At 39.1% G+C, this 18,312-nt stretch overlaps 1 protein-coding gene across 15 annotated transcripts in view; it reads right to left on the bottom strand.

Annotated features, from left to right (window-relative positions):
- ICA1 (islet cell autoantigen 1) overlaps positions 1-18,312 on the bottom strand; it is a 140,648-nt gene that overhangs the window by 98,748 nt on the left and 23,588 nt on the right. For all 15 annotated transcript variants that reach the window (XM_087425208.1, XM_087424896.1, XM_014788205.2 and 12 more), the window contains 3 exons: positions 15,138-15,210; positions 9,995-10,118; positions 6,463-6,661 (listed from right to left, as the gene is read on the bottom strand). In XM_087425208.1, the coding sequence (XP_087281334.1) occupies positions 6,463-6,661; positions 9,995-10,118; positions 15,138-15,210 (396 nt within the window). The remainder of the gene's footprint in view (positions 1-6,462; positions 6,662-9,994; positions 10,119-15,137; positions 15,211-18,312) is intronic.

Raw genomic sequence — 18,312 nt, forward strand, 5'->3', positions numbered from 1 at the left:
GGGGAGTGGTTGTTTAATGGGTACAGAATTTCAGTTTTGCAAGATGAAAAAGTTCTGGAGATCTGTTGTACAACAAGGTGAATATACTTAACGCCACTGATCTGGGCACAAAAGTGGTTAAGACGGTAAGTTTTACGTTATGTGTTTTACCATAATTAAAAATTTTTAAATTCCCAAAACTCCTTAACCTCAACATGTACTACAGGTGCCTGTAAGTCAAGGGCCAGCAAAATCTTTTCTGTAAAGGGGAAGAAAGCAAATATTTTGGCTTTGTAGACCACAGTCTCTGTCATAACTACTCAACTCTGCCATGGTATTGTGAAAGCAGCCATAGACAGTAAGTAAACGAATGGGTATGGTTGGGTAACAATAAAAACTTTATTTACAAAAACAGGTGGCTGGCCCATAGCCCACAAGTTTCTGCCCTTGCAAAAGTATTAATATCTAATTAAGAGATAAATATTATCAATTTGTAAATACCAGAGGCTCCTCTACTCAAAAATTATGAGTAAAACATTCTTCTTTTCCAGAGTCTAAGATTGGAGCAACAGCAACAAGACCGAGCAGACTCAGCAAGACTAGAACACACTTGTAGTAGGAGGAAAACACCACTGTTTTCCTGCTCCAGTGTCTACACTTCTCTACAGACGAGCTTAACGATTTTAGGGATTAATGGTTTAGAGAAAGAATAATAAAAATGTTACAGCTGGAACAGCTTGGTGATCATCTAGTACCTATCTCTCCTTTAGTGCATGAGAAAATTGCAATAGACTTCTAGACCTAACCACACTGTCACAGCTGGTGTAGGCAGGGCTGGGAAGAGAGTGTAGACCCATCCCAACTTGGAGGTCATGTTCCTTCCTCCTCTCTGCTTCTAATCAGGAGCAGCAGCCAGCCAGCTACCAGCTCTGCAGGAGTTATCTGTTTCATGCATGCTGTTCCAAATGGTCTTGGCTTAACCCTGAAACTACTTTTTGCTACTCACCAAGTTCAGTGGGGGAAATCAATGAAGACACACAAAGCCCCAAAGGCTTCATCTCATGAAATTCAGAAATGAAAGCAAGGGTGCAATTATTTGTTCCCTTCCCAGTCATGCCATAGGAAAAGGGCACGTTTTTCCTATGGCATTTAGGTAGTATAAAGAAACCACAACCCAAGGGTGGGGTTTAGCAGCTAGATTCAATCTTCTTGGGGACCACAAAAAACAGACAACCTAGTTAAACAACCAAAACAAAACAAACAAGCACACACCAAAACCCAGCAAATGAAAATGGAGAGTCATGAAACAGATACGTTAAAGGGAGTGTTAGCTTTATAAAAGGAACTTTCACCTCATCAAAGAACTCAATGCAGTGCACAGAATTTTAGAACTAGAAGAGACAGAAGAGATGATGGGTGAACTGCACCCCCCCTTCCCTTTTATGTGTGAACTAAGCAAAGCCCTGGGAGTCAAGGTATTGCTTAAACTGACAGACAGTGTTGGTCTGTTGTATGGGCCCAAATCTGAAATGTTCCACATTCACTTCACACAACTCACTGGGGGAGGTCTCAGTCCCGCCCTTGGCACTGAACCAAAGCAGAACACTGGTTTAAGCCAGAAAGCTGGATGGTCCAGGCAAAAACGAAAGGCCTTTATTGCAGGACAGGGAGACGGCTGAGTGGTGATGCTCCTATGTTACTTGGCGTCTCCAGCTCCCACGGGACCTGCCCTCAGTTGCTAAAAGAGCCCAACCTCTGACAAAGACCAATGATCTCAGCAGTAATTAATGATACTGTCAAATTAATTAACCCAAGTCTTTGTCCACAGGAAAAGAACCTCTAATGTCAATACTGTTTACTAGTCTTTGACCAAGCTCTATAGACCCAAATCTTCGTTGGGACACAGGAACACCACTGACTGATGACCCTAATAAGGTCCCAGCTATTAAGCTACCACCACTTGTTAATAAATCTTCTCACAGTAACATATAGTTGATAATACGACTTTAGTGAATTAACAGCTCTCTAAAACCTAACACTATTTTAAATAGATATAAGCCCAAGAATACCAGTGTGTATCCTTCACATTTCCTACCATACCTTTTAGATACCCTTTTGAATTATGGTGATGAAACACTAGACAAATGCTGTAGGATTTCATTAAGCCACATAATAACTGGCCCTCATTAAAACGCTGGTTCCCCGTCCTTGTCTATAAGGACTCCCACTCACACAAATGCCCACGTATACATTTCCATATTATCTCTTTAGAGGATTCAGAACTATTTTCTTACACCTAACACAGCTTTTATTCCATTTAGAATAATTACCCTCCATCCCATTTCTGACTTTCAAGAAAAACAAGACACTTAATTGACCACAGGAGGACTCTCTCAAGGGCATCGGGCTGCAGAAGCTCTTCTGTGAGCTCACAACTTAAGCTGATGTAATCTGCTACAAGAAGCTGACTTCTATTTTTAAATTACACCCTTTTACTCTGCCTTCAAAGGGCACATATATCACATGTTGTAACTGCTCGTAAAATACCCTGTGGCGTAGTCTCCCGTCCATTTCCCTCCGGGGTGAATCACACGGTCAGGAGGGGCTTCCAACTGCACACAGCCCCCCAGCCCTGCCTATTTAAATTCACCCACTGCTTCCTATTACTGGGTCTTCAGGAGAACAGCTACACATGGCCACACTCTCCAAGTGTCTTGCTTAGCGCGGTAATTTTGACAAGGAACAGATGACTAGCAGGGTCCTTTTTGAGGGCTGGGATCAAGCTTTTCCACCTCTTTGTATTTCCACCCCCAAATACGGGCACTTAATAAACGCTTACTAATGTTGCCGCTGAGAGCTCTGTCATCAGACTCTGTGCTTCAAAGGGTGCCAGAAGGAAAACAGATTATTTGCTTTGTTTAATTTTAAGTTTTTCATTCATCACTTTGGTCATGCTCACTGGCTGTTATTAAAAAAGTTTCCTAGCATTTTGAAAACACTATGAAAAAAGCCTTGGTTGGAGGTGAAAGTACATTTGATCTTGCTATTTATTTATACTTATTCTGCTCTTTTCTAAATAGAATGAAGAGCTCCGTAATTAAAGTGGGGCTCTTACGGAGTCTGGTAGAGGTCAGAACAGTATGTTTCTCTCTGATCTGCTTCCCTCTTCACTCCACGGGCACCCAGGGTTCCTACAAGGGCCTCCTAGCAGCTCTCCCAGCCTCAATGCGTGGGTCCTTCCAATCCCTTCTCCACATTAAAATCCGAGTGAGCTGTGGGAACTCAACTTCAATCATGCTCCTCCCCTTCTCAACACCCTTCCATTCCCCCAGCCCTTGGGGAAATGACCTTTCTGGTGTGGCACTGCTTACCTCTCCAGACCTGGCACCCCTGTCTCCACACCCACCTGAACTTCTGTGCTCTGCTTGTAAGGACCTTTCAGGTCCTTAAAAGTGCCCTGTTTTCTTCCACCTAAAGGCCTTTGTCTAAGTTGCTTCCTCAGCCTGGAACTCTGCTCTGCTGTCCCTATTCCCTCCACCTAGCTTCTTCTCACTCACCCTTCACGTCTTATTTAGATGCCACTTCCTCCAGGAAGCCCCTCCTAGGTGTTCCTGGGGCACCATGTGCTACCACAGACAATGATGCATCACCGCATTGTGTTTACCTGCTCTCTCCCCAAGGGATTACACAAGACAGGAGGGCAGCGATCAAGTCTGCTTATTCACTACTACATCCTTCTGCACGTGGCCTAGCATGCAGTGGGGCTTCAATATTATTTGTTGGATGGATGAATAAATGAATGAATGCTCAATAAAGATCGCAACCAGGGGGATCACGTTTGTGAGGTATGAATTAGAATTCTGTCTCCTTAGGAAGTGTGAACTCAAAGAACAGAATTTACAGCAAAACACTACTTGAGTTCAGGATTCATCAGTTGAAATGTGAAGGCGGCAGCTGGCTCTGAGGAGACTGAAATTCCCCCTCCCACAGTGACTCCTAAGGACCCCCCCGCAGCTGCACTGCCATCCCAGAGGACTCAGAAATGCATTTCCGGAACACGTTTCTGAGAGGTAAATGGAGACTCTGTTTAAATGGAATCCCACTGGGGCAAAACACTAAAGCTCGCTGAAAGTTAAATTTCACGTTAAAACTCCAAGTGAACAGCAAACTCCACAATTTAAATTCATTCCAAAGAGGGCAGCAGCCACAAATTAATAATGCTACTTCTTACCTGCAAAACCACATGTCAATTTTCAAAACATCATAAGATCAGTTGCATGTGGTGGGAATGCCCTAGAGGTTTGAGAAAACATGGGTCTGGTACTTCATACTCAACGGCTGGAATCCGGACATCTGATATGAGTACTAACGTGGGGCCAGGTGCTGGGCTGGCCCTGAGGTTAATGGCAGTGAAGAGAACCAATCCAGTCTCTGTCCTCATGAAGAGTCCCACCTTATCAAATATACACTTGAATACAGACTTCTTAAAAAAAAAAAAATCTGTTCCCTAAATTCTAAGTACACCACGTTCTTAAATCCAGCACTCATGGGATTGTGAAGTAAGGCACTGCTTCGGCTACTTTTCCAAGGCAAAGGATTTTTTTAAAACATAGTTCCCAAAATCAACAGATTGATGACACTGAAGAGTGGGTAATGTTTCAACATTCAACCCAAATGACGAAGGGCTTGGTTTTCATTTCATCCTTACATAGTAACCACCCTCCAAAACAAAACTAAGTAAACACAATTCCACGTGAAATTTTCCTGCCTTCCAGAATAATCATATGTATTCTTTTATTACCTGGCACAGAGAAGGTGCTCAATAAATGTTTGTTGAATGAATAAACCACAGGAGAGGTATCACTATGAAAATGCCTTTCTCAATTTTAGGTATGTTCTTCAAGTTTCTTTTTTTCTCTTGGGGAAAAAAATTATGCATATTTTCTAGGATTCTGATTTTCATTGCCCCGTCTGACTTTGGGCTACTTACTTAACATAGGTATGTATCATTTGCTTCATCTATAACATAAAATCTATGTCTTGGTTATTGTAAGGGTTAAAGAAGGTAGTAGATATAAAGTGACTGGCACTATGCTCTGCAAATAATGTTGATTTTTCTTTTTTTTCTTTTTCTTTTTTAACCTCTCCACTCCATCTTCCTCCAACCCCCAAAAAAAGTGCCAAAGACAAACCAAATTACTGGCCTGATTAGAAAGTCAGGTAACTTCAAATGCAGCCTGGGCTCACCAACACCTAGCTATCAACCCTTGAAAAGTTTTATTCACTAGTTTGAGGTCTTGATGTTATAGAAGGAGTGAATTTCACTCAATCGTCTTTAAGGGACTTTTTACTTCTGATTTTCCATTATCTCAGAAACTGGCCTTACTGAGAACTTAGATGTTGCTAACACATTAAGGACATCTATCATCAGAAATAAAATGGACCTTCATAGGGAGGGACTTTTAAAAGAATTTCTATCAATCTAATACCTAGGTCAAGCAACAGAAGGTCCCTCCTTACGTCCATCCCACACACCCCACACATCTAACCTCTTGTACACCATTCACAGCTTCCCATTCACAGCTCTGCAATGATGTACTTACAAAGAAATCCTGGGATTTCAAGCAATATCACTAATTATAAATGGATCATTTGAAATGAGCAAGACAGTTGACACAATATTATGTCAAACCTAACATTGCTTGATTTTTTTTTCTTTCACACCCTGAAATACATCCAAGTCAACCAAACAAAGAACTACCAAGATTGTATACAGCAAAAATCTTGCTGCATTTCATAAATACTCAGTGAATGACTGCCACCTAGTGGCGAGATGTACCCTTGTATGACAAAATCTCCAGACAGCTGAATTGACACAAGATAAATAAAAAACCAATGGAACATTGTTCCTCTGCTGCTCACCAGTTATTTCATGGAAATTTAAGAGCATACTCAACTCCTCAGCTATTTTCCTCAGACAAATTTCTGAAGAGGTGTACTGCAGATGGAGTCAATGCCACATTATTTGATCCTTACAACTAAATACCACTGCTTCTGAACTACTTCACAAAACAAAGGAGCATTATTATTCTATTAATTTTAATATTCATTAGCAATTAAAAAAGATTTCCCCAAAAGTCTGTTCTCACCTTCCAGTTTCATTTGATCTAATCTTGATTTTTAGTTATGCATGAAAAAGCATTTACAAGTGACAACCTTATAAAAAGTGCACATTATATGAAAATTTGACTTCAATTAGAACCAGTTACTAAATCCCAGCAGTTTCCAGCTGTCTCTTCTGTCTTATCCTTAGAGAATTATATATCACATTAATTGGTATTCTGTCACATAAAAAGACACCAGTGATGATTAATTGCATCCTGGGTGCTTTTGAGTTATGTCTTCTTCACTAGAGGGATTCAAATCACATCTCATTACCTTCCAGTAGGTACCCCTTTTGGTAACCCTCACACAACCTCCTACCTTCCTGAACTTCTCCATTTGCTTGTAGAGGTCTGGATCAAGCTCCTGTGACACGTCCTTCATCCAGAGTAATGCTCCTCTGTATTCAGTCCTGCATTGCTCCATGCGGTTCACCGTCAGCCACGTGTCCGAGATGGCCCGATGCCGAAATGTCTCCACTTCTTGGTGAAAGCGACACAAAGGATTTCGCAGAGCCAACCTAGACAAGAGGATAAAGCCACAATCTTGAAACTAAGCAGGCCAGCAATTTGAATCCTTGACAGTTTACCAATCTGTAAACGCATGAGCCTAGAACAGTGTGTGGAATACAGACAATGCTGCGGAAATAGTTGATGAATTATAATTGAAATGTATGTGAACTGATGAGTCAACCAGAGATGACTGCCCTTAGATTACTGTTACCTGACTGTACCATCGGGAAGTATCTCTATCAGTATTCTTGGGGGTGGTCTCCTGCCTGGGCAAAGACTGCTCATTTGAAGCTAAAACCAATCCAGCGTTAGAGGAGGAAGGTCAAGGCATAACCATTTCCCATGCCTACTCTTGGCCACTCTCTGCCTTGTACACCTCTGAAGCCTGGTCTTTGAGGAGGGATGAATGTGTGTATGATGAGGGTCTCCCTGGCGAGGCCATTTTGGATGACTCTCCAAATGTCAGGGCATCTGCTGCTTGCTTGAACAGTCACAGAGAATAAAGCACGAATAGAAACATCTTTAAATGGTCTAGGAAGGGGGAGAAGTACATTTACTGAGGGCCTACTGTGTTATGCACTTCCAGAGAGGTTATGTGATTTGACACTCATAAAAAAACAAAACTTAAGGATATTACACCAGAAATGGATATACATTATATAATGAAGTGTGTGTAAAATAATTATAATATTGGCCATAATATATCATCATTTATGCAGCAGAAAAATGTTTGAGGCATATCAAACTTGGAATAAAATATTTATGTGGGGAGGGGCAAAAAATACTGCTTCTTCCATCTTCCTCCCCAAAATGAGTCATGTCAGATAAATTACACTCTTAAAATACAGTTGTCTCCATGAAGTTGCAAAGCATAGGTTCAAAGAATAAAAGTAAGATGAGTATTTACATTTCAATTTAAATGCAATCTGACTGAGCTGGAGGGAACAGTGGTGCTGGTGGCTGAAGTCAGCTCTCAGTCCCATCAATGCCTGCAATGCCTCACATGTGTATAACACTATAAGATTAGAGATGGGGCAATCGACTGCTTAAGAAACAAAATCCCTTTCACTACTCTCTCTAGTTTTCCTCTTGTCCGTAAAGCATTGTTTTTAAATATTCAGCACTTCTCTAAAAATAGCTTGCTCACATAATCCTACCTAGGCGTTGCAGGTTGTTTTCAAAGACATATTGTTGTGCCATAAAGTAAGCTTGTGTTTTATCACCATTGGTTTAAATTTAATACTCACTTTTCATCAAATTGAATGAGCAGTTGTAGCAATGACTACCAAGTAAGTCAGTAAAACAAATGCTAGTGTGAAGGTTTTATAAAATCGAAGACTTCTATTTAAAGAGAGAGAGAGTCCTCGGCTGTCCCCCTAAGAACCCTGTTTATCTCTGGACTCCTTTTTCTCTTCCCTTGGATTTTGCCAATTTTCCTAAACTGGCTGAAAAAGAGTCTTGTGAATAAAATATTCTCCATTTCTTTGTTGTGAAGTTGGACAGAAACCTTTGAAGATTTAATGACATGATGATAGATGTCAAGATCTTGAAAAAAAGAAAAAGGCATATAAAATCACTTCATTTTTTTTTTCTGTAACTTGCTTCATATAAAATCATAAAGGTGAAAACCTGTTTACTTGTGCTACCAGGGACTGAGTCCAGAACAAGGAAAAATTCAATAACCAGACACATCAAGCGTCAGTGAAAGACTGGCCCCCGTTTTCATTCATGAAAATCTACCCAATGGGAATAGTTAATCAAGTGCCTAAAAGTCTACTCCAAAGGCATTTATCCCTTAGTAGGAACAGGTGGAAGTGACCCAAGTACTGGACAGAGGGCTGGGTTAATGTATCATGGCATGCCCAGATAACTGAATAATATGTATGGAAAAACATAAAAAAAATTTTATGTTTTTAAAAATGTACATATGGACATGTGTTAGGGTTATTTGATCAAAAAAATCAATTTGTGAAATAATCACTATGCAATACTATACAAAAATTGTATGGTATGATGCTGTTTTACAGTAAAAATATATTCTGGCATATCCCACATCACGTCCATTAAAGGTTTGAGAATTCAACCTCGTGTGAGTTTTATGTCCTCCTGCTACTTTCTCCACGTCTAGGAGGACCGGTTTGGATTTCGTGTGCCTGGTGAGCCACTGAGGGCCATGAAACCAGAGCCATCTTGCAGGAGGCCATCTTCCAAATTGCAAAGTTGTCCAAGCTGCATTAAATGATGGCTATAGGGCAGTTTGCTGGTTTATAGTAGTGATACTTTCAAATATCATTTGCATTGTTTGGGTTGATTTATTTTACTGTTTTTGTCTGTATCCAAAGGTTAGATTATACAACCTTAAGGTATCATATGCTTTGTGAAATAATTTGGTACACAACTATGAAGGGGTATGAATGAATAGCCATATTACAAAATAATTATGTGATTGGTAACGGTAACTCTTGTAGTGACTGTGTCCAGGGATTTGGCTTTGTTTCCCAAAAATGGATGCTAATTTTGGCATACAGGCATGTATAAGAATCTTTTCCCACTGAAATTAGTGATAATTATATGTTTAACATATGAGAACTTATAAAAGATTTATCAAGAACCAATGATCCTTGCAAGGCTAGGGAAAGTACGTATGCATAGCAAGTATCAAAGGGTTCAGAGTGGGTCATCTCTATTAGTAAACTTTTAATAGTTTTTTAATTCTCTCCTTTTGGTTTGTCTCTGTTTTTAAATTTGTTGAGAATGAGTTGTATGTATTTTTACAAGGAGAAACAGTTATAAATAAAAGATACAATTCAAGATAGAAGAAACACTTTTCTTGGAAAACTGTGGTAGAGAACTATTGGACAGGGTTTCATTCCACTCTGAAAGTTCACATTGCCCACCAAGTCTGGGTCCAAACCTCATTAGGAAGAACCAAAATGCCCAGGAGGGGGACCACTGAAAAACTGACACGGTTGGTCCCCTCCTGCTTGAATCAGCTTTAACTCTGCTTTAATCAGCTGCTGGAGGGGGACCAGACTATGAGCAACGCTGAAGCTCAAATATAAGCCTAGGACAGCACTAACAGTGATTGACATATAAAATGCCCCCTACAGACCAGAAGAAATATGAAAAAAAATTTTTTTAATTAACAGGGAGTAAAAAAAATCACACGTTATCTTAATTAGAGAGTTCACTACAAACAGACTAACCACTGAGAACAGAGCACCTCCTCAGTCTCAGGCAAGAGCCTTCTAAAAACATGGGGAAACCCTCCTTTGTGAGTGATCGGGTCCCAGATTCTTGGCAGATCCCCCAAGTAGAGCCCCAGTGAGGAGGGCACACACCTTTGCTGGGAAGAAAAGCAGAGGGCCTTTCCTGTTGCCTGCATCATTTTTCCTGCTCTGGTTTTATCTTGGAAGCCTTGGGATCGGAGAAATTTTCCCAGTTCGTTTTCTTCTTGAGACAAGACTGGTGAAGAAAAGACCAAAACGAGCCATGAACAATGAGCGTTTTTATTACAGAGAGAAGGAGAGAGACAAATCACAAGGTCCTCTCTCTTCCAGAGGCAAAGACGAGATGAAATTATATCCAAGTGGCAGGCTACAAGGTAAGCCCTCCCTCACCGCATTTAACTCGCACGCTGTTCTTTCATTTACAAAACGAGAGATCAAATTCACTTGAGTACATCTGTCAGTGCGTTTGGTGACCTGTAATCAGAACCAGAAACTGACCTCCGTACTGAAAAGCGAGCCGATAATGTGCTGCTTCGAGCTGAAATAAAAAAGTTGAGTTTGTCAAGTACGACTGGGAATCTTTTGTGGATGCCTATAACACAGGGCCGGTTTCCTCCTATTTCTCTCTCTTGCTGACTTTTTGATCTCTGCTTTCTGAGTCACATTCTACTTGACTGTAAAGAAATTCAAACACCTTATCCACGACATAGGGTTTTGGTTGGAGGTGGGGATGGGGATTAAGGATGGGTAGGTAATCAGGTTGATGACTTGGTGGATTCTTAAAATGCAGAACTGGAACCAAATCTGAATTGGTTACGCCTAATCTTGGCCATTTTTTTTCAAGTGAGGTATAAGTGACTAGAACATTATATTAGTTTCAGGTGTACAACACAATGATTTGATGTTTATATATATTTGATATTTATATATTTGGCCTTATTTTTAAAGACAACCTCAGATGGCACTATTGGTGAGAGTGACTGGTATGAGCTTTCTATCAACTGATGTGGCAGTAAATATAAAAAGTCATAGAACTGTATGTATCTTTTGACATTGCACTTCTGTTAGGAGTACATCCTAAGGAAGTAGTAAAATGGGAACAAAGATGTATATACAAAGATAATCATGCATCATTATTTAAAATAGCAAAACTCTCTCTTTCCCTATACTGGGGACTGATTTAATCAAATACAGTGCGTCCACACAATGGAACAGTGTGCTGTTATGCAGCCACTGGTCCTGAATACACATTCACCAACAGCTGAGCAAGGAGTGACACTGAGCTTCCTAGAACGTTTTTTCTCTAAACACAGCATTTACTATGGACCTACTTTGAACACTACTCCTATTTCACATTTCTGTATTGATGCATTTACACATCAGTGTCTCTAAAAGTGCTTTTTAAATGCTACCAGGATTCTTGTCCACTTTCGTGAACAATCTAGACTTCTTTCAGAATGCACCCCATTCCTGATACAACCTCTCCAACAACAGCTGTAGAACGTTAGCCAGCAACCACAAATCCAAAGGTGAAGGTTGAATCTGCTACTGCTTCCTTATTAATTTGTGACTCTAGTTCATGCTAAACATTCCAGTGGAGAAGAGGCTTTTAGAAATCATTCTTCCTGAGATAAATGACTACTCTCCTTCCTCTTCTGTCTCTCAAAACCAAGTTCATTGGTCAAAGCCCAGCTCAAAGGCAACTTCCCCTGTGAAGTAGTTGATCCCTATTTCTCTCACAGCAGGGCCCTCTCCACACCTGGTATTACAGTGTTCGTGGCGGGGGCGGGGTGGGGGGTGTGTGTGTCTCTTTCCCACAAGACTCTGAGCTTTCTCAGGACAGGAACCTCATCCAAACTATGTATTCCCAAGGCTGAGCATAAAGTCATATTCAGGGCACTAATTAAATGCTTGTGAAATTGAATTAACTATAATTTTTGCCTTTTTATCCCCATATACTTTATTTCACTTTAAATGTTTATTTGATATTTATGCTATGGTTCTACATAGCATTAAAAAACTTCCTATAATTATAAGCAATCTTGTTGTTTTTTAATACCTTCCATTCCTTCTCCTTTTCCTTACTAAAATGGAACTCACTCAATTCCACAATGAATCCTTCCCTATGGAGAGCAATTTCACATTTTTATTTATAATAGCATGAGGCTACTATCACCTTTTTTTACCTTGAAGCCTCAAGTCACATACAAATGAACATATTTAGCTTAAGGCTAGGAAGAAACCACTTCATGGTACCTGAATGATTACATGGTTGATGAAATGTACTCTTTCCTAAATAAACCTAGTTTATTCAAGTTGAAGCACTCGAAAAATCATTTTTGGTTACTTTATGGACTTGAGGATTAAACTTAGGGTGGTAAACAGGTTTCATTTTAAGAGCTGGACTCTGACTAATTGGCAGTGCTGCTCAGAGGGTGGTGGAAAAAGTCTGAGCTGCATCGGGCTCCAAGCTGCATTACTCAGTGGTGACCGTCATTTTCCAAGAAGAGATGGTCATTCCTTAATTTTAAGATTCAAATACTGAAATTAATTTATAGGAGTTTAAAATCCAGATGCAACACAGGTATCAAAAGTTAAGGTTTCACTTAACTGGAACTTAAGAATTCAGAGACAAATAAAGACCTATTCATATTTAATCACTGATTAGATTTTCAGATGTGCCCTAAAAAGGCAACTAAAAAACTATAAAACAATTAGCTTGGCAGCATTAATTCACTTAGCACAGATTTATGGATGATCTAATACGTACTCGGTGCTGTTCTGGCCACTGGGAATACAGAGATGGACAAGACACACGACGTCCCTGCTCTAACGGAGCTTATGTTCAAGCACAGGAGATAGAAAATAAAAAATATGTAATCAAAAACTCAAAACACAAAAAGAAAAATACCAGATAGAGCAATAAGAGGGGGGAGCAAGAGATAGTGGTTAGTAGCAGCTCTGGGCTAAGCGGTCAGGGAAGGCATCTCTGAGCAGGTGACCATTAAGCTGAGCTCTGAATGACAAGAAGGGGCCACTCTTGGATGATTAGGGCAGGGACATTCCAGATAGAGGAAACAGTGAGTACAAGAGGCCTCAGGTAGCATGGTGGGTAAGGGCAAAAGTGGCTGGAGAGGTGAGCTGGGCCAGATCATGCAGGAGTTTATAAGCCATGGTATGGAAGTGCGGCTCTTACTTTAAGTGCTATTGAAGGCTTTTCAGCAGAGGAACAATATGATCCAATGTACATTTTTTTTTAACTTTTTATTTTGAAACAATTTTAGGCTTCTAGAAAAATTGCAAATAGAATACAGAGTTTCTGCATACCCTTGTTCAGCTTCCCCTAATGTTAGCATCTTACATAACACTTATCAAAACCAGGAAATTAACATTGGTACCAAACTATTAACTAAACCACAACCTTATTTGAATTTTACTAGTTTTCCCACTACGTCCTTTTTCTGTTCCAGGAACCCACAGTGCATTGAGTTGTCAAGTCTCCTTAGTCTCCTTCAGTCTGTGCTGTCACAGACTGTCCTCAGTCTTTCTTGTCTTTCATGACCTTGACACCCTTTACGAGTACTGGTCAGGTATTTTGTAAAATGTCCCTCAGTTTGGGTTTGTCTGATTTCTCACAAATAGACTGGGGTTACAGAGTTTTGGGAAGGTAACCACAGAGGTGGAGCACCCTTCTTAGTGCATGGTATTGGGGCTCTGTGATGTCAACACGCATTATCACCGGTGGTGTTGACCTCGACCACTCGGTTCAGGTGTGTCCACTGTGAAATTATGATTTTTCCTTTTGTAATTATTAAAAATCTTGGGTGGAATACATAAGACTATACAAATATTCAGTTTCTCCTCAAACTTTCGCTAATTGTAACATCTTTTAGTGAATCTTGACTGCCACAATTCTTACTGTGGTGTTTGTTTGCTAATGGTGATTTTATGATTCCCTCATTCTTTCTGTATTTATTAACTGGAAGTATTTTATAAGGAAGAGCGTTCTCTTCTCCCTCGTCTGTTTGTTTGTTTCCATACAGACGAAGTGGATATTTATTTTACTTTATGGGTTATAATCCAATACTATCATTATTTATTTTATTGCTCAAATTGTCCCAGCTTTGACCATTGGGAGCTCTGGGAGAGTTCCTTGATTGCTCTGTGATTGCAGTTGGGCTGCAGGAGGCAAAAGTGGAGGCAGGGACATCAGTTAGGAAGCTGATGCAGCAAATCAAGTAAGAAAGTGATGGCGGTAGCCTGAACTAAGGTAGTGGCAGTGAAGATGGAGAGAGGAAAGAGAATCTGAAAGCTAACTAGATGACAAAATGGACCAGCATTTGAGACTGGCTGGATGTGTGACAGAGAAATGGTGGGGGATGTTATGTCATGTGTCTTGATTTCTCATAACTCCAGACTATAGAGTTACACCCCCAGTGAAGTCTTAGCTCAAACACTTAGTAAATGGTAACATAAATAATTTATAAAATTCTGCCTCTGAGTCCCAGGATTTTGTACTTCCCCCAAATAGTCTTACTAATAGATTACTAATGAAGGAAAATTACCAGTTGTTCATTTGTGATTACTGGAAAGGAGTTTGGCAGCAGTTGGAAACAGAAAAACTTCCCATATTTTAGTCTCAGATATAATATTGTACTATTAAATCACCTACAAATGGAAACTTAAAAACATACTAACATACAACTTAATATTTAGCATTTCAAGGATAACTTTGTTGGTAATGATTTTAAACAGGATGGCCATAGGAAAATCTTGTTCCCTAATAACCCAATATCCAACATAAAAAATGTTCATGAAGAAGCACTGTCAACAAAATACAGTCAACGAATTAACTGTATGCGCCCTCTCTCTCTCCATTTAGTCATTTTAAAATGAATAAAACTGGATATAAGAGAGCCAGGATAATCAAATAAAAACAACCCCAAATTTAAAAATCCCAAGATATAAAACTGAGAAAACTTCTTTATAATTAGGAAAACAAATGGCATGTAGTTATCCATGGGAGACCCAATACAAAATTCTCTTACGGTACTTGCACTGAAAGATAAACAGCCTATGTAAAGGATTTCTGATAAAATTATTAGAGACCCTCCTCCCCACCAAATAAAGAGCAAAGACAGACACTCCTAAATAGTTTCCTTGTCTTACTTCCTAAACATATAAAATGATATGCTAAGGCAAAATATCCTATTTCTTACTATCTGATCAATATTCATACTTATGGCATACTTACAACATATTCTCTTTTGATAGAGTACAATTGCTTTAGACAAGTCCAAACAGGTTCTCTGAATCGAGTGAAACAGCTATAATAAAAATACAAACAAAATGCTAAATAAAACAGACAGCAGAGAAATAAAAAATTATTACATTGAACATAACCACAGTGTGTGATTTGCCCACTAAAAACAAGATCACGTGCCAGATGTGCTTGGTGTTACGTGGTGTCCTGGACAGAAACTGTGACCAAAGCCTTTAAATGTGTTCCTATTAGTCTGTACTTATTGGTATCCATCATCTCTGAGATCTAAATTAAGATCTACAGGACAATGATTTCCTCCAGACTCTTGAAATAATAGTTGAAAAACAGAAATCCTAAGTGAAGGGCCCAATTAGAGGACTTGGTAAACCAGAGACCCAATATTCATTCATAATCTAATTTCTTTCTTTCACCACTTGATGTCTGTTTTTTTAATGGAGGATCTGTCCATTAAGCATCATATTTAAAACACGACATTAACTTATTTTGTGATCCTAATGTATTTTACGGCATGCTTAAACAACTCTATAAAAAGCCAACAAAAAACAATCAGCTGAATGTACTGTGTATTCAGAAGACATCTGCTAAGATGAGTTTAGCTCTTACTCCTGATTTTCCCAATGATTTCATAAAATATACAGAGAAGTAACCTAATGCCATGCTATGGCCATAACAGAGGAAATTAAGGGAAAAGCAGGTGGGCTGTACTGAGAAGAATCTAACTAGATTTTAACTCATGGTGGTCCTGGTCTTTGCTTCAGAAACCGAGGCAGCTCAAGATAAAACAGATACTTCACCCTTTCTCCACCCCCTGTCCACCAACTCAGAGACCAGGGACGGAATCAATCAGAAAACCCGGGAGACAAACATTCTGCCTCTGAAGAGCCATGCAATGAGGCAGAGCAAGGCTTTGCCTCTCTCTCCTGGCTACTGGCCATGGTGATGTAGCAATTATGTCCTGGTATTAGAAAGCACTTCACTATGAGTCAAAATAGATGATCTGCCTCATAATAAATATGACCAAATTATCTGATAATAATGGATGCATGCATATATACTTAAAAGATTTAAAACCATTCCCAGGAAGGCTTAATATGATAAAACTTGGTCATGAAGAATATAAATTTTATTAAATCTCATTTTATTACACTGCATCTTCTACCTGTTTAGAAAAGAAAAGAAAAAAAAAGATCCTTTACCATAAAACAAAACAGAAAATCAGTAGTCTAAATTTATTCCTTAATAAATGCTTGATATCTGTATTCTGGGTCACTAACCACCAACACGTAGTAATTTCTGAATAGAGGAGCAAGGAAGTTCAAACAGTATGTTCAGAAGCTGTTTTGTGGTTACTGTTCACTTTTTAAAAACTGAGGTATAAATTAAATGCAATAAAATGCACACCTCTGGAGTGTTCCATTCTGTGAGTTTGACAATTGTACACACTCTTGTAACCACACCCAAAATAAGATAAGAAGCATTTCCACCATCCAGTGAGCCTACTCTGCCCTGGCACCCACTGAAAGACTTCTGTCATCACAGCTTAGTTTTGTCTGTTCTTGTACTTAAGAGCTGTTGTTGAGAAAGTGATTTCATTAACACGCAGTTTTGACAAATATTTAAACTTAGTGCAACATTTGTATATTAACTTCCCACCAGATTGTAATAGAATCTGACTATTATTATAGCTTGGCACACAAGCTTTCTGGGCCAGCAGAATAAAAGTTTTGTTTTATAAACTAGCCTTTTATGGATAATAGTGTAAGAACGCATCGAAATGGTTTGCGCATCATTTACATATGTTATATTCATGGAATCCATTCTCTCTATCAACATTAACATCACTAGTAACATTTCTGCAACAGAAACCACTATCGTATAAAATTATTAGTCACAGTTCAGTATTTTGGAGGTTATGTGCCTAGGATAGCAGCTATTTTGATTAAAGTACAGTTGGTTCAGTAAAAATGCTGCTGCAAGAGCCTAAATATAAATATAAAATTACTATATTGTGTTTAATGTACTAATAATTAACACATTAAATTCCTTTTTGAATAATGCTCTTATTTACTAGGTTAAGAAGAAAAAAATAAAGCTCTAAGATGTGAAAAGCATATGCAACTTATAATCATTTCAACTGAATTTAGAATACTAAGATCAGAATAGATGCCTCCTCGTTCTACTTTTCTCCGTGAGAACATTCCTGTCAAACCCAGCTTCTGTTTGAACAATTTCAATGACAGGGGAAAGGGTTGGGAACTTATCTTAATTGCATTAAAATGTACACTTATGCAATTAATACTTACTGAATGTGCACTGTGTCTGGCTGAGGAAACAATGGTGAATAAGGCTGACATGGAATTTGACCTCCTTGTGGAGGGAGGGCAGGCAAACAAACGAACACTTGAGATAATTTCATGAGAGATGAGTACTATGAATAGTGGCCCTGGGTCTGGTTCCACCCTCAGATGCGTAGAATGAATTATCCCTCTTCACATGACAGACCGTCCTATATAACCAACAACTAACATTTCTCCCCTTCAACCTCTCTCTTCCAGTGTAACCGAGGTTTCCATCATCCTGGCCACCCTTCTTGGAAAGCTTTTTGAAATCTTATGCTTTTTTATTTTAGTTCCATTAAATCTTCAGCCATTAACTTTAGCTTATGTATTAAATTTAGAGGTCATTTTGAATTCTTATCAGGTCATGTGACATTATTCCTCTCAGTGCCCTGTCATTCAGAGAAGTGATAAGTATGCTTTTTAAATTTTAATCTAAACTATTAGCAGAATGTCCAGCAAGACAGGGAGTTAGTGGGCCTTCTACCAGTTATAGTAGTATTTGAGGATCAACCAGATATGAATTCAGCTTACTCTATTATTAACTAGTCTAACTAAATATCTGCTTAGTTAATTCATTCTAGAATTTTCCAGGGCTCAATACCAAGCTTATCAGACTCTACCTTCCAGGACCTTTTGCTGTCATCCTTTTTTATTCTTTAAGATGTAAACATTTGCCTGAGTCTAGTGTTGATATCACTAGTGGTGGCTCTTCGACTGCATTAATTTTTTTCAACAAACATTTATTGCAAATTTACCGCATGCCATGCATTCCAACTAAGGGCTTGAAAAACAAATTAATGGAGGCA

Source organism: Ceratotherium simum, chromosome 1 (assembly GCF_057802395.1).
Source record: "Ceratotherium simum simum isolate JZ-2026a chromosome 1, ASM5780239v1, whole genome shotgun sequence".
Lineage (NCBI taxonomy): Eukaryota > Metazoa > Chordata > Mammalia > Perissodactyla > Rhinocerotidae > Ceratotherium > Ceratotherium simum.